The sequence below is a fragment of the Microcebus murinus genome, chromosome 8 (assembly GCF_040939455.1).
Source record: "Microcebus murinus isolate Inina chromosome 8, M.murinus_Inina_mat1.0, whole genome shotgun sequence".
Classification (NCBI taxonomy): domain Eukaryota; kingdom Metazoa; phylum Chordata; class Mammalia; order Primates; family Cheirogaleidae; genus Microcebus; species Microcebus murinus.
Window position 1 is genome coordinate 98,490,823 of NC_134111.1, and position 17,069 is coordinate 98,507,891.

The window sequence follows — 17,069 nt, forward strand, 5'->3', positions numbered from 1 at the left end:
AGAAGCAGAAGTTTTTGTGACTAGGTTAATATTTAGCCACAACACAGGCTTTCTGGTGGGGACTGTTGCCAATCGGCTGGCTTTCAGGTGTATAGAGCTGCCGTGGATGGGCTGGCTTTCAGAAATGTGGTTAGAGATGTAAGTAGTCATTGGTCAATTGGGACTAGTTTAAATAGCTACTTTTTGCTACTTTCAAAGAGCAATTAGTTTTTCCTGGAAAGACAAGAACTCTTCTTTACTCTCGGGGCTATAAGTGGAAAAATAAAAGTAGGAAAAGGGAGAATGAGGTACAAAACATGGAGAGAGCATAGCTTTCTTGGATCTCAGGTGTGATTATTGGAATAGGTATATTTTTCCCAAGGAACAGTTTATTTTAGCTCAGAATATCACTGTGCAACATGACAGCCCCGGGGACTCTTTTCTGATCACTGTCTTGGAACCTATGGACAGTAATTTTCTTGTTTCTCATTAGTACCTGGTGAACTAGAAGATCAGCAAGAGAATGAGGAAGGAAAATCAGAAGAGCTTACTTCTAGCCCAGCGTGCTATGATGAACCAGGTAAGTATGCCTTAAAAACAATACAAGCAGAAACAGAGGTCTGATAACGAGAAAAAGACGGGAGGGAAAAAGGGGAGACTTTCAGGGAGAGTCCAATATAGGGAGGGGCAAGGAAAGCACAAAGTTTCAGAAGAAGAAGTAGGGAAGGGAGGAGCAACAAGGGTGCAAAGAGAGGATCACTGGGGCAAACGAAAAGTCTTCATAAATCACAATTTGGTCCTAGGAGCAGAGCAACCAGGATATGGAAATGAGAAGTGTCCCTGTGTCATGTGTTTCTCAAAAGATGTGCCAGGAGGCCCAGAAGCAAGGACAGAAACTGGCCAAGCCGGCGGCACGATGGGTAAGGCTGCCTGAGGGCTGGGATGGCTCAGTGGGTGCCACAGACTGGGGGTGTAGTCGAGGAAGAGATAAGTGTCACTTTGCCCTCACCTTAGAAAGTCCTCACTCTGGTCCTGCCTGTCAATTGTTAGGAGGGAAGACTTCAGATCTACTGTTCTTATCCCCATACATACTTCTGATGGAAGTCCTCCAGCCTGTCACTGGTTTACATAGTGATTTCCTGTAAAATTTTACATATAAATAAAAATTTTTAACTCACACAAAAATCTTAAGACTGAAATGGGATAGGATGACTGTTTCTCTCCCTGAGAAACTGAAGTACATAAATATGAAAGAACATTTTTTAAGATCTCAGTGAGAAAAAAAGGAAGACCCAGGGCCCATCCTAGACGCCTAGTTCTCAGTTCAGTAGGTTTGGGTTCCTTTAGAAGGAAGAGAGGAATGATTATGCAAACATCTTTATAAACTCAAGCCTTCTGTAGTATGAATTGTCCTAAGATCTGTAACCTTTATTTTTTCATTTCTGTTTCCTCACCATCACCTGTTATTTTCTAGATACTGTGGATATTGCAAATAACTCTACTTCTAGAACACCCAAGAGGAAAAGAAGTAAGAATAAATATTAATTTATTTGCTTTTGATGTTACAAATAAGTTTTTAATGCCAGAGTTTAATTTATTATTATTATTATTATTTACAATACTGTGGTATTTATAAAAAATGATGACCTCCCCAAAATGTCCAGTAAGAGAGGGGTTAGATTAAATATAAGTGAGAGGATTTGCCTTATAACTTCAAGAGCATAAAGATTATAAAATGAAAACCTTTGCATTAAAGTTGAGAATGTTTCCCAACTTCCAATATAGTATATCATCCATGACATTATTGGCTTCCAGGAATATGCCTTCTCATTGTACATTTGAATTTACAAAACAAACACTTGAAAAGGGAGCATACTGATATATAGCCACAGCAATTCTCATTCACTCTAAGGCACCAGCAGGAGTTAATTTTTCATTAAAAAATTTTTTTTCAAAGTCTCCCAAGCCCGTGACCCAAGGCACATGGATAGTTAAAATGTAACTCTATAATCACACTCCTACACTGGTCATCCAGAATTTTGCCCCATTCTTGTGGACTAAAGTTTGAAAAAAATACTTGAATACTATTGACGTGTAAGTCTTGGAAAATTATATTTATAACTCTGAATGATTAACTTTATTATCTTTGATTTGAAGAAAAAAAGAAAGGGCATTCCTGGACCAGAAGAAAAGGGACACAGCAGAAAAAAATACGCCAAAATGGTAAGCAGGCAGGCCAGGCATGGTGGCTTACATCCGTCATTTCAGAGCTTTGGGAGGCTGAGGCGGGGGGATCATTTACTTGAGGCCAGGAGTTCGACATCAGCCTGGGCAACATAGCGAGACTCTGTCTCTAAAAAAATTAAAAATTAAATTAGCCAGGTGTGGTGGTACACACCTGTAGTCCCAGTACTCAGGAAGCTGAGGTGGGAGGATCACTGGAGCCTAGGAGTTTGAGGTTGCAAGGAGCTATGATCGTGCTACTGCACTCCGGCCATGGTGACACAGAGCAAGACCTTGTCTCGTAAATAAATAAATAAATAAAATATAAAGACAGTTAAGTAGGCAAAGTGAAGTTACCCGTTATATTCTTAGAGGCCTGCATTCTCCTGAGGGCCAGGATGGCTTTGTAGTTACTGTATCAGTTAGGATGTAGGCTAAGATGCTACAACAGAGAGGCCTTAAACAAAATGGTTTATTTCTCATGCATGTAATAGTCCAGATTTAACAGGGAGGTATTGTCATCTTCAGTGTATGACTTTCCTTCTTAAATCAAGAAATTTTCATTAATTTGGAAAGATGTTCCAAAGAAGGCTAAATGAAGAAAACAGCCTGTATATGTGTATATGTGTGCATGTTATAAAAATCTGTATGTATAAACATATATTTTTATATATGAAACTTATACTTGTGAAATTATGTTTTTATATATCTATAAATCCCTATTTGTACATATAAAATTATTTATCTGCAGATAAACAGACATAGATACATACATATGGAAAGATAAGTGGAAGCTCATCCATAAAAATATATGCAGTGGTTACATTAGGTCATTGGAATAGAAGTGATGTTTATATTTTTATTTGTGGTTTTTAAATGGGTGTGTATATGTTCAATTTTTGTAATGAAAAACTGTTCTTTAAAAGTAATGTATGCAAAAAGAAAAGCCTAGAAAAATATTTTTGAACAAGTTAGTTGTGGCTGTCTCCAGATGGTGATGTTTCATACAATTTTATTTTCTGAATTTTCTGTAATGCATATATATTATTTATAATCAGACCCCTGAAATCTTATTTATTTTAGTAATGGTCTAAGGAATTCCTTTCTCTTAGACAGTGAAGAGTAAGTCTCATTCTCCAAATGATTGTCAATTTTGAATCAGTAGTTTTGTATAGTGAAATTTTTGAGTCCTATTAAAAAAGAGTTATTTTCACCAATATATATATATATATATATATTTTTTTTTTTTTTTTTTTGAGACAGAGTTTCACTCTGTTGCCTGGGCTAGAGTGAGTGCCATGGCATCAGCCTAGCTCACAGCAACCTCAAACTCCTGGGTTCAAGCGATCCTCTTGCCTCCGCCTCCCGAGTAGCTGGGACTACAGGCGTGCGCCACCACGCCCGGCTAATATTTTATTCTACGTATATTTTTAGTTGGCCAATTAATTTCTTTTTATTTTTTTAGTAGAGACGGGGTCTCGCTCTTGCTCAGGCTGGTCTCGAACTCCTGAGCTTCAGCGATCCTCCTGCCTCGGCCTCCCAGAGTGCTGGGATTACAGGCGTGAGCCACTGCGCCTGGCCAATCTATATATCTTATGTTATATCCAGTTTACATGCATGCCCCTTTGGTGCATGTGTAAATTTTTATTTGGAAAGAAAAAAAGTAGTCGCATTCATTTTAAGAATGGGTGCTTTGAAAATAAAAAATTATTTGGATTGAATCATTATAATATTTTTATTTAAGCCTGTCTGTGTGTAGATAAATTCTAAGAGAATTCTTTCCAATGGAGAATGAAAAGTTGACCCTCCTAAAAGTAGAAAATGCTCTGGACATCTGCTTGAGGTTCCTTGTCTGGATGTATGAAGAAAGGGGATCCAGAATTGAACCTCGGGCTCCCTCACTTGCTTTTTGTCCAGCCTGTCAGCTGTTGTCTTGTTCACCTCTACATTTTCCCTGCCTGTTCCTAGATAACACCCCAGCTGGTGGTCAGTTGGTGGCAAGTAAAAAGAACAGGAATCTCCGAGGCCCTGCCAAGTTTGGAGGTAAGATAAAGTTTGTGCCACTTTCCTTAGCCCTGCAGGTCAATACGAATTTTGCTAAGGTTTTGAGGAACCTAGATCCTCTTCAATTTTTCACTAGTCAAGCTTCTTAGTCAATTTTAGAGTAGCAACATCTAAAACAGCAAGCCCATTTGGAGTCGGGGTTGTATGTTGTTTGTATTTATATCATCGATCTTATCTGCCCAGGTTCCAATTTTCCCTCTGAGTTTTATCTGATTTTCATGGAAATTCCTCTGCCTGACATCACTGATTTATTAAAATGCCTGGACTTGGTAAATTGTAAATAGAAAACAAGTTTGTTACTCACTGCCTTTTCAAATCTTCCCTTTGGATGAACTCTTTCCTATCTTGGGCAGGTCCCATAGCTTTCCCATTCCCTTTAAATGGCAGTTAAGAGTGTCATGTCAGTAGTTTAGAGTGCTTTCTGACCTGATATTAAAACTTCAGTATTTTCTCCAATTTGGCACACCTCCCCTCCTTCAGCCTGGACCAGCCTCAGTCTGGGATGCATGCAGTAGGGGCAGCATAGTTAGTGTCTTCAATCATTCTCTCTTGCCTCTCCCTCCACTCAAGGGCTGCTGGTCTGGGCTGCAAAGTTTGGGGAGGTTGGAGAGAAAGGAGAGATGAGCGTGTGGAAGTGTCTCTCCTGGCAGGCACTGCTGGGAAATGACATTGGAAATGGAGGATACACAATCATTGTTCCTTCTTCCATGAGGTGCTTTCATCAATTCCATCACAAGGGAAGAAGAGGGGTTAGGCACTACAGCTTGATTGCTCTTGAAACAGAAGTAGCCTTTCTGCTAGGGCCTGCCTGGGAGTGAAGGGGTGAAGGTGGCATAACCAATTCCACCAGCTCTTTGTATGGTCATGTAGGTGGCCTGGTGCATGGCCTCAGGATGTGGGTGCTTGGAACTAAGGTGACCAACTGAATTTAGCTGCTTGGGACTTTCTCAGTTTTGCCAATGAAACTCCTGTGTCGTGGGTGTCTCCTTAGTCCTGGGCAGACCAGGACAATTGGTCACCCTACTTGGTACTCGTTGAATTGTTCCCAACTATTGGGGCTTGGAGTGAAATTTTGAGAAAACAAGAGGAAATTGAAACTCTGTTGCACTTACCTCTAGAGGTTAATTATACCAACCATAACAATTATTAGAGATAACTTTACATTGTATTCTGATCACCGCGGTATTTAGTAGGGTTTGTGATGGGATTTCATTGTTCTTAAGTGAGCATCATAGCCTGGGACACAATAGTAGTCGAATCCTGCCTTGCTCAGCTGCTTTATTTTGGGAGTAAAACACAGAGGTGTTGTATTATGAATTAGCGGATTTAAGGTCTCCCAGGAATTTACGCTGAAGGGGTTAGCTAAGTATATGTATTCAATAGGTTATAGGAGGAGTTATGAATATATACAAAGAGGTGGTGAGCTCTTACAAAGAGTAAGCTAACATGTACGCGACATGTTAGATCTCCCTATACCAAGCAATTTTAGATCCCTATATCTCCCTAACCATGCAATGTTAGATCTCCCTATACCAAGAGCTCCATGAGCTACAGTGGACTTCAATGTGCTTCTTTTTTTCCCCGAAAATATTAGGCCTAAACAGGCTTGATGAAAAATAAGTCCAATATACCCACCACTTTCAGAAAAGATGTAACCAGATAGAAACAGATAGAGAGAAAATAAGAACGAACTCTGTATTTGCTGGACTAGCCAGAGCTTAAGTGCCTGGGTGGAGTATAGGAGGGGAAAGAGCAGCAAGAATATGACATCTGGATCTCTTCTCCCAGTGCTGTGAGCATGGGCCCACCAGAGAGGAGGGAGGGGTGAGGGAGAGAGACCCAGAGATGTCTTGGCCTTCCAGAGTTCCACTGGCATCTTGAGTGAGGGAGGATGGGAGGAGAGCCCCTCAGAAAGCCAACCTGTGTGGATGATCTTCTACTGCTGGTGACCCCACCTTCCAGAGGGAAGAAGCAAGATGGAGCAAAAACATTACTCTGCCTCATTCAGGACCACATTTCCACCTTTTTAGTAGTTTTCCTTTAGCCCTTGGCTGTTAATACCCCAGCCTCCTACTTTATTACATAAGTTTATTAAACTCTTTTAGAACTCTTGTTTGAGCACCTATTATCTTGGTTAAATATTAACGGGGTGATAACTTGGAAGATTGAAACTTATTTGATCTTGGGAGAAGATCTAATTAACAATGATCAATATTCATATGGGTCAATGGACCATTTTGGTCTTAAATAAGGGAAAGCCCTATTAGTAACTGTTTGGTCTGTCAACTGAAGAATCACAAGGCTTATAAATTTGGAAAGAAGAATTTCATTTCTCATAAAAGGTTGCAGCCTGCAGGCTGTCCACTCTGACAGGCTGGGACGCAGAGCCTGTGGCAAAGAGTAGAGACAGGTGCTTTAAGGGAGGAGAGGATTAGGCAAGAATTTATGCTGAAGGGCTTAGCTAAGTATATGTATTCAATAGGTCATAGGAGGAGCTATGAATATTTACAAAGAAGTGGTGCGCACATGCACAGTAGGCTAACATGTATGCAACATGTGTCCCATGTTCACTTTGGGGCGGACACTTAACATTGAAATGTATGACAATGAGGCCCTGCATGTCAAAAGGTGGGGAAGCAGAGGACAGGAAGGCACTCTGCACTGCTTGTATAGACTGGCAGAGCCACTTTGTGGTCAGTGGTCTCTTATCAGGAAGGAGTGCTGGTCGGTTGTTATGTTGAAACTGCAAAAGGGGGGGCAGACATGAGGTCAGTTGGAATTGGCTATGGAGCAAATCTTTCCAAAGGGCTGGTTTCTGTTGAACCCTCAGGAAAGAAAGCCTACTGGTGGTTAGCGAGGGAAGGGGGTGTGACAAGGTGTGTCTGACCTCTGATCCCATCATGGCTGGAAACTCAGTTTTTAAGGTTTCTCCGGGGTCCTTTTGGCCGAGAGGGGGTCTGTTCAGTCAGTTGGGGGGACTTAAGAATTTACTTTTATTTGTCAAGTCTGAAGATCAGAAAGTGGGGTTATGTTACAAAGTGATAGGTCCACTGGCAGTTTAATTGCAGTAAAGATTCTTTTTACTTTGCTGGCCTAATATGCTCGTAATATGCTTAGGATTTATTACAGGACTGAGTAGCTTGGAAAATATTTCCTCATGGGGTCTACATGACCCGGATCAGACGGTGGCCTTTGGATGGTGGACATTAAACACCAGAAAGACAGAAAAGTTTGTTTTCTTGCCTTAGAAAACAAAACACATTTGAATGATAGTAAACATTGAGATGCCCACCCACGGCCAATTAAGTTGCAAATGGAAGAACATTCTCTGCTATAGCATCTATCAAGTCATTTCTTCATTACTATTTGAAACGGAGGTTTTGGAGGACTCAATTCTACCCACTCAGCTTGGTCAGGTTCGTTTCTGAGAACCTAGTGTGTCTGTCCAGACCCACATGGACACGGCCCGTGGTCACATTCGCCATCACTTTCAGCACAAATGTACGCATGTGTCCCTCACGGTGAGATGCGTGGCGTATGTCTCACCCGTGGGGCACCTACTCAGGTTTCCTTTAGCTCACAGAATTCTCATTTATTTCTATCTCTCCACTTAAAAAAAAAAAAACCCTAAAATAACTTCATTTATTTTTGTGGATTTGTCTCATTTTCTCTGAATACTTTCTGTATAGTTTCTGTAATGAGAACAGTCATCTTATTGATCTCATACATTTATGGCAAAGCTTAAATAAATTAGTAGATGCATAAGTGTTTGGCCTATATTGTTGCTTGAGATATAAGTAAAATGTTAAGTTCAATTAGTGTTTTTTTGTTTTTTTGGTTTTTTTTGCTAATGTGGGATATAAAAAAGAAATATAAGGTGAACCTGAGATTAGCTATCTAATTCTTGGTAGCTTAAAGCTTTTTTGTGTGCATTAGATAGGCTTTTGGGAAGTTACTTTTAAATGCAAAAAGCGCTAATGTATTCAGTGTAACTGCTCATCTGTGACTGTGATTGTATTTTTAATTTTCCCAGGGAGAAAGAGAGGGAGACCTAGAATGCTCTTGACTCAGAATAGGAGAACCCCACAGAAAAGAGTCCGATCAAAAGGTAAAGAATTCTTGAAGTAAAGATTCTTACGTTTGGGGGATGATCACGCTTGAAGCGCTGATTTGAGGGGGGAGGAGGGCATGGGCAATATATGAACCTTAACATTTGTAACCCCATAATATGCTGAAATAAAAAAAAATGGGAAAAAAAGATTCTTTTTACTTTGCTGGCCTAATATGCTTAGGGTTTATGGCATTTAGGACTGAGTAGCTTAGAAAATATTTCATCATGGGGTCTACACGAGCCGGGTCAGACAGCGGCCTTTGGATGGTGGACATTAAACACCAGAAAGGCAGAAAAGTTCGTTTTCCTGCCTTAGAAAACAAAACACATTTGAATGATAGTAAACATTGAGATGCCCACCCACGGCCAATTAAGTTGCAAATGGAAGAACATTCTCTGCTATAGCATCTACCAAGTCAATCCTTCATTACGATTTGAAACGGGAGGTGTTGGAAGACTCAATTCTACCCACTCAGCTTGGTCAGGTTCGTTTCTGAGAACCTAGTATGTCTGTCCAGACGCACATGGACACGGCCCGTGGTCACATTCGCCATCACTTTCAGCACAAATGTACGCATGTGTCCCTCACGGTGAGATGCGTGGCGTATGTCTCACCCGTGGGGCACCTACTCAGGTTTCCTTTAGCTCACAGGATTCTCATTTATTTCTATCTCTCCACTTAAAAAAAAACACCCTAAAATAACTTCATTTAATTTTATGGATTTGTCTCATTTTTCTCTGAATACTTTCTGTATAGTTTCTGTAATGAGAACAGTCATCTTCTTGACCTCATATGTTTATGGCAAAGCTTGAATAAATTAGTAGATGCATAAGTGTTTGGCCTATATTGTTGCTTGAGGTATAAGTAAAATGTTAAGTTCAATTAATATTTTTGCTAATGTGGGATATAAAAAAGAAATATGAGGTAAACCTAAAATTAGCTATCTAATTCTTGGTAGCTTAAAGGCTAGAATTTAAAGCTTTTTTTGTGCATTTGATAGGCTTTTGGAAAGTTACATGTAAATGCAAAAAGCGCTAATGTATTCAGTGTAACTGCTTATCTGTGACTGTGATTGTATTTTTAATTTTCCCAGGGAGAAAGAGAGGGAGACCTAGAATGCTCTTGACTCAGAATAATAGAACCCCACAGAAAAGAGCCCGATCAAAAGGTAAAGAATTCTTGAAGTAAAGATTCTTTTTACTTTGCTGGCCTAATATGCCAGCAAAGAAGAAAAAAGGGATACACTTTCAATAACCAAACATCTAATTTCCTGTGCTTTACTCTGTATTTTTAGTAATAAACTTACTTCCTAATTGCTTTATGTAGCTGGACTAACTGTTGAGAAATATATTCCATTTAGTCATTTTCCAAAAGGTGTCAGTAGAGAAACAAGTAACTTGGTGATGCATCGACAACCAGACCTTAGGGGTCTGGGGGCCACTGCAGTGCTGCCTCCACTGAACCGATGAACTTCAAGGCTGGAAATAGATCATTGCTATACAAAGGGTACAACCTATAAGTTATTTAGTTGACCTTGCTCTTGCTACACAGAAAACCACAGGTTGCATACCAAGTAAACCAGAGTAGCCATCAGAGAGCTGTGTCCTAAGGCTTTTTCTTCTTCCTTTGACTGTGTGGGCTTGGGCTTATCACTTGACCTCTTTTTGCCTCAGTCTCCTCATCTGGAAAGCAAGAGGGTGAATTAGGCCAACCATCCTTCTCAGTCTATCCTCGTCCTAGCAGTCTACTTTTCTCAAAGTCAGTCTCAGGACAAAGGACAGTTCTCCTCCCCATCATGGCCTCTACGACTTTGGCTGGAAGGGTGGGATTAGCGGCTCACCCTCCTGGAGTTCCTTTGAAGACCATTCATCACTTCCATTCCTTTGAAGACCATTCATCACTGTGAAATCAGGTCTCCAACCCTTGCTCTCCCACCGTATAATCTTCAGATTATTCTAGAGCTCCCCTGAGCTCCTCTCTCAGCCGCAAAGAAAGCAGACACAAGGGAGAAATGAAGCAAAGCAGAGACAAAAATAGAAGGCAGACACCATCTCCGTTAGGTTACCCTGTGGTTACCCTCTCCCGGCCTCCCTGCTCACCCAGTCAGTGCTCAAATGAGATGGGAGGAGTACAGTCTCTGGCTACCTACTGCAGCAAAACAGCATAGCTGGAGAGCTCCCGTCAGAACCGCGACAGCCACTGTATGTTTCATTGTCATCTAAGAATAAGTGGGGCTTACTAGATTGGGAGTTAAAACAGTTTTATTAAAGCCTAATTGCTCTGCTAAAGCATTCTATTTTGTGTAAAATTTGAGGGGTGAAATTGGGGTAGACGTTCTGTGGTTATGCATCAAAATCGCCACTTGGAAGAAAGATTTTGAAACTCTAGAGCTCTGCGGAAGAGAGTTTCCTAAGGACTCCTCTGTCTTCATAGGAATGACCTCAATAAGGGAGGAGGGGGCTTGTGCATTTGCAAAGTGGGACAGAATGAAGAAATCCTCTCTTTCAGCCTCAAGAATGCACGGAAATGAAACTGTGGATTTTGAGGCTCCTTTACTTCCTGTGACCTGTGGTTCGGCAAAGGGTATTTTACATAAGGAGAAATTGAAACAAGGTGGGTTTCATGGTCTTTAATTTGTAACTCCTATGTAAAGACATCGCAAGAACTGGTAGAATTACTCATAGGGACACACATCATTCAAGGACTTTGAGTCCCAGTTTGGCTTGAGAGGAGAAAGGACTCTCTAAGATGACATTTTCATACTTTAAGAAATCACACATGTTGGATGCCCACTTCCACATGGCAGTGTCCTTGGGGGTGACCAAAGAGCCAGAGGGAAGTGCAGGAACTTCCATTCATAGAGGGAAAACATCATACATCTTACGTTGAATCAGACATAAAAGGGACCAGGCCCTCAGCCTTTACCTTTATAACCTCTCTCCCTTCTGGATCATTGTCACCAAGGAAGAGCACTTGGCATAGTGAGAAAATCACAAAATTTAGAATTAGGAAACCTGAGTTCCATCCTCAGCTATGCCAAGAGTGACTGTTGTTTTATGATTAGAGAAGGGGACCTTTCTGAGCCTGAAATTTCTTGTCTGAAAAGGGTAACAATAATTAAAAACCTGCCTCCTCGTGTAGCTATTAAAGTTAATTTACATATTGACATAAAACATTTTGTGATTGTGAATTTTGAAACTTTGCAAAAAATGTCTATTATGATAAACCTCATCTCGTCCCTCTTTTAACATGGCTCTTTGAACACCAATTAATATACATGTTTGCATTGTGACTATTTTTTAAACAGCTTTACTAAAATTCACATATCATACAATTTACCACTCAGAGTGTACAAATCAGTGGGGATGTTTTTGTATATGCATAGGATTGTACAACCATCACCATCATCTAATTTTAGAAGATTTTTGTCTCCCACTAAAGGAAACCTCATGCCATTAGCAGTCAATGCCCATCCCCACCTCACCCCACCACACATCCCTAAACAATCGCTGATCTATTTTCTGCTTTATAAATTTGCCCATTTTAAGTATTTTATATAAATACATGCCCTTTCATGACTGGCTTCTTTCACTTCCCATGATGTTTTCAAAGTTCATCCATGTAGCAGCATGTATTAGTACTTCCTCCTTTTTATTGACAAATAATATACCAGCATATGGCTGTACCACATTTTGCTTATCCATTCATCAGTTTGAGTTATTTTCACTCTCTGGCTGTTATAAATAATGCTGTTTTGAACATTCATGAACAAGTTTTGTGTGAATATGTGTTTTCAGTTATTTTGGGTATATACCTAGGAGTGGAATTGCTGGGTCATATGGCAATTCTATGTTTAACTTATTGAGGAACCACCAAACCACTTCCCATAGAAGCTGCACCATTTTATATTCTCACCAGCAACGTATCATAAAGGCTCCAATTTCTCTACGTACTCACAACACTTGTTATTGTCTGTCTTTTTTATTATGGCCATCCAGTGGGTATGAAGTGGTGTCTCGTTGTGGTTTTGCCTTGCATTTCACTAATGATTAATGGTATTAAGCATGTGAGAAACTGCTGGATAACATTTCACAATTGTTTTTTTTTTAATATTGGATGCCCACGATGACAGGGATGGGAAAATCTCTGCTCAATAATGCCATTAAACTGGATGAAAAATGTTGTCATAGAGAGTGTGGGATGCTGCGGTGGTGACCTCCTGAGTCACAGGGCACCGCCCATCTGAGACCTCCGCCCTAACTCGAGGATCTGCCTCCTCATTGTCCCCGAGCCATCAGGAGACTCCGGCCCAGCCCGGCCTCCACCCCCAGAATCCAACAGTGAATTGAAACTCTCTCCTCCTTCGTAATCACTTGCCTTTACTCTTATGGGAGATTTTGAAATACTTTTAAAAGATCACTCTTAATGATAATGATCACTTTCTTCATTTATGAAGGTCAAAGAAATGTGTAACTACACAAGGAAATCACCCTTGAGAGGACTTTCAGGCTGGGTTTGGGGTCCCTGAAGTCTGAGAGTGGAGGCCAGACTCTCTTGCCATTGATCTTGGTCACAATTTGAGTGGCTCTAGGACCCATGTGGTGGTGGCGGGGGAGAGGGGGCTGTCTTCTGAGCTCTGGGGACAGGGAGGGCTCAGGATCAACTTACCCTGGTCTTACAGGATCCTGGGTGAAGTGTATACAAAGTAAAGGCGGACACTGGCTGACCCCTGGGGAATTTGAAAACAAAGGCGGCCACGCAAGAGCAAAATCCTGGAAGATGAGTGTGCGCTGTGGCGGGTTTCCCCTGCGAAAGCTGATTGAGGTATTCCAGCGACAAGGGGCGGAGGCGAGACGTGTCCTTCTTTGTTGCACTCTAATGATAAGGTCACTTTTTATTCACCAAATAGCTGTTGGTTTATAAATAAAGCCCTGATGCCAGCGAGTTTATCCTCTCACTCAGGCGAGAGAGAGGATTCGTAACCACAGCACAATGCAGCACATCAGTGTGGTAAAGGGTGCTCAGTCAGGATAGATGCAGGAGCTTCCAGGAGGGAAAGGTCATCCTGACTAGGGTGCATGCAGATAATTTGTGCACTGAAAGAAAGTTCTCAGAAAATCAATAGTCAAACGAGTGGAAGAAGGTACTCCAGAGAAAGAATGGCATGAAAACCAGAACCATGGCAGAAGTAGCTCTGTGGATTTAGGTAGACAGATTGCGTGCAAAAAGTCATAATCCCTCCATTAGTGTTGTTCACAGAGAGCTCTAATGCCAGGCTGAGCAGTTCAAACTCATAATCTAGACGGCAGGGAATCAGTGAAATCTTCTGAGGCTGAAAATGGCATTTAAAACAGTATTTTAGACAGCCGTGGGGCTTTGGAATGACTTCATTATCTCTGCACCTAGCAAACCTTTATTCAATCTGCAATGATCAACTCAAATGTTACCCCTCCCTAAATATTCATCAACTGACCTGGCCCCTGGTCATCTCTCCCCTGGGCTCCCTAAGCTTGACACTAAGACCCTATTACACTGCCTTATCCTTCCAACAGTTCTCTTTTTCTCTGTAGACCCCTCTAGCTTTGTCCATTTTTGTGTGCCCAAGATTGATCAGAGTGGCTGACACCCAATAGGTGTGCAATAACTGTATGTGGACTGGATAGCCCTTGTGTGGGGACTCCAGCCAGAGTGTCACTGGTAGGAATGGAAAAGAGGTGATAGGTGTATGAGAGATTGTGAGGAAAAACCTCTTAGGAAGAAGCACAAGAGAAGGAGAAATGGTTCTAATGATGATTTTCCAGCCTCCGTTGATTAAAATCTAGAAGAAGTGCAGGAATACAGGCGAGGAGAGGGAGATGGCTTCTCGGTTAGACACCATGGGTTTGAGCTGTTTGAGCTGTTTGGGTGGAACATCCAGGTAGAAATATTTGGGAGGCAGTGGGAAATGCCAGAATCATAAAACAGAAACAAAGCCTGACCTGGATCTTTTTATCTTTCAGGATGGATTTCTACCCAATCCTCCACGAATACATTGGCGGAGAAAAAAGGTGACTATTACACAACTTTCTACAGGTTCTTGTCACATAACTGATTTTACATGTACAGCATCTTATTTTATGGGCTCTCAATTGGGTGATTATAATTAAGCTTCCACCTTCTCCAGTTCCTTCAGAGTTGCTGCTTTGAACACTATGTTGTATATAAAGCTAGGTCTTTTTTGAATATTAGGCCAGTTGAGGTGGAGATGACAAGGAGCCATCAAAGCCTCCCAGATGTGTTGTAGTAATAGATGTAGATGTTTTAAGGGTGCCAGAGTCGGAAGAGCAAACACGATCATGGAACACATAAAAATATTCCATAACAAGGTGGGGGGGATCATTTTCAACTTGAACCCAGATTTTTTCATTAATTTCACTGTTTTCTAACTTTAATGAAATCTGATGAAGCAAAAGTTTGCTCACTCATTTGGTACATATATGAAACTGTATATCATTTCATGAAATGGGCAACAAAAACAAACATTTCTTTTCTGGTCCTTCACATTCTCTTCTACCTTTCCATAAAATGTACATGCAGTCATACTCAAGGAGAAATTATTTGCCCTTCATGAGGATGGTGCTATTGGGGAGGAAGGTCTTGGGAGGTAGAAGTATTTTGAAGGACTGACCTCTTTGGCTCCACCAGAGGGGCTGTGCAGACCACCTTTTATCTGTGAAAATGATTTTTCTCTCTTTTGAAGAAGGCAACAAACAAATAGGTTAAGCACAGTGTAGATTCAGGACAAGGTGATGTTTCTTTCGAGTCTGGGTATGCATGAGAGTCTGGGGAAGGAAGGGAGGGGAAAAGTGTCATCCTTATACACTTGGTAGAAATATCCATCGAAGACATTCATAGACTTCTAAAACAGCTCATGCATAACTAACTAGCTACTAGAATTCATATTCAACTGGCATTTGAGATCTAGGCCTTTAAATTTTCTGGTGTTCTGGCTGATTTGAACTCTCAGCCTCTGGGACATTTCATCCACTGGGTTTCCTGAAGGGAAATTATTATTCATCCTATTCAGTGAGTGCACTAAAGACCAGTATCTCCACCTTTCCCCCAGTGTCAGGAGTGACCTAGCTGGAAACTTCCAGCAACAGAATGGGTGTAACACTTTGCAGCAACAAGCTGCAGTTGCCGTTATATTTTGTGTCTCCTCATGGGCAAGCACAGAAGATCCCCAAAGTGGCAGATCCCAAGATCCATTCCTATCTCCACGGATCCTCTGCCCCTCTCAGAACTTCTCTTGCTTTCAGAACCATTTGCCTTCTAGAAACTTCAGTGTCACTATCAGCACCACATGATAGCTTATTGTCTCATAACGAGGGCCACTTAACCCTTCTGCTGATAGCTACGAGGTAATCTGATAATCTGATGTATACACCCAGAACCGTCACTTACTATATGCTAGTATTTGCTTAAGCAACTCCAGTAGTCTCTAAGTGAAACAATATTCATTTATTCACCCATTCAACATACTATATAATTATTAAGCACATACCAAATGCCTAATGGCCATTTTAGAGAAGATTGAATTCCAGGATCGTTTCAATTTTATTATAAACATGAATGAATAACTAATGAGGTGGGGTGGAGATTCTAGGCCAGTCAGAGAGGCAGGCAGGGAAAGGTCACCTCTCAGGTGATTATTCCATGGATCACACTTGTCTTTGGCCTTTCTGCCCTGGGCTAGACATAAAAGCTGAAGCTTCTGTATCACAGAAGGGAAGGATGGCCAGCCATGCTATCGGATATTCAAAAGCAAAATAGATAAATCTAGCGGGTCACCTCTGAAAAGTCACCCAGCCTGGTATTTTCTTGGGATTTCGATAGAGGGGAGAGGAGGAGACCTTCAGGAAGAGGAGCTGCAGCACTGGGGACCTTGGAAGCATTTTGTCTTCAGGGCTGTGTCCCTGGCAGAGCTGCAGAAAGCAGTGGAGTTCTTCCTTGGGACACTGGCATGCCTCCAGAACTCAGGGCTCTGTGATCACTAGGGGTTGAGTCCTCAACCTGATTCCCATTGCGGCCCTGCTGGATGGGATGACAAGTCCTGGGCAGCCAAGGTGACGAGAGTTGCCTGAGGGGACAAGTAGAGTTTCTCCAACTCAGCCTGTGGAAACCAGGGCCAGACTCCCTGCACAGCTTCACAAAGGCCCGCTTTGGGTCTGAGAGCCCGGGAATGGAACCTTCACTGGGCCAAACAGTGGTCCTTTGTAACTTTTTGTTCTCTTAGTAGATAAACAGGTCTATAAAATTAGGTATGAAATAGGGCCGGGTGCGGTGGCTTATGCCTATAATCCTAGCACTCTGGGAGGCTGAGGCGGGCAGATTGCTCGAGGTCAGGAGTTCGAAACCAGCCTGAGCAAGAGCGAGACCCTCATCTCTACTATAAATAGAAAGAAATTAATTGGCCAACTAACATATATAGAAAAAATTAGCTGGGCATGGTGGCACGTGCCTGTAGTCCCAGCTACTTGGGAGGCTGAGGCAGGAGGATTACTTGAGCCCAGGAGTTTGAGGTTGCTGTGAACTAGGCTGACGCCACGGCACTCACTCTAGCATGGGCAACAGAGCAAGACTCCGTCTCAAAAAAAAAAAAAAAATTAGGTATGAAATAAAGGGTAGACTGTGGAAAAAAAAAAAAAAAAA

The 17,069-nt window shown here is 41.5% G+C and overlaps 1 protein-coding gene across 1 annotated transcript in view; it reads left to right on the plus strand.

Annotated features, from left to right (window-relative positions):
• Positions 1-17,069, plus strand: part of SP140 (SP140 nuclear body protein) — a 57,580-nt gene that overhangs the window by 33,079 nt on the left and 7,432 nt on the right. The window contains exons 14-23 of the mRNA XM_076006014.1: positions 473-559; positions 783-899; positions 1,454-1,507; positions 2,137-2,202; positions 4,171-4,245; positions 8,300-8,374; positions 9,472-9,546; positions 10,887-10,991; positions 13,060-13,202; positions 14,378-14,425. Coding sequence (XP_075862129.1) covers positions 473-559; positions 783-899; positions 1,454-1,507; positions 2,137-2,202; positions 4,171-4,245; positions 8,300-8,374; positions 9,472-9,546; positions 10,887-10,991; positions 13,060-13,202; positions 14,378-14,425 — 845 coding nt within the window. The remainder of the gene's footprint in view (positions 1-472; positions 560-782; positions 900-1,453; positions 1,508-2,136; positions 2,203-4,170; positions 4,246-8,299; positions 8,375-9,471; positions 9,547-10,886; positions 10,992-13,059; positions 13,203-14,377; positions 14,426-17,069) is intronic.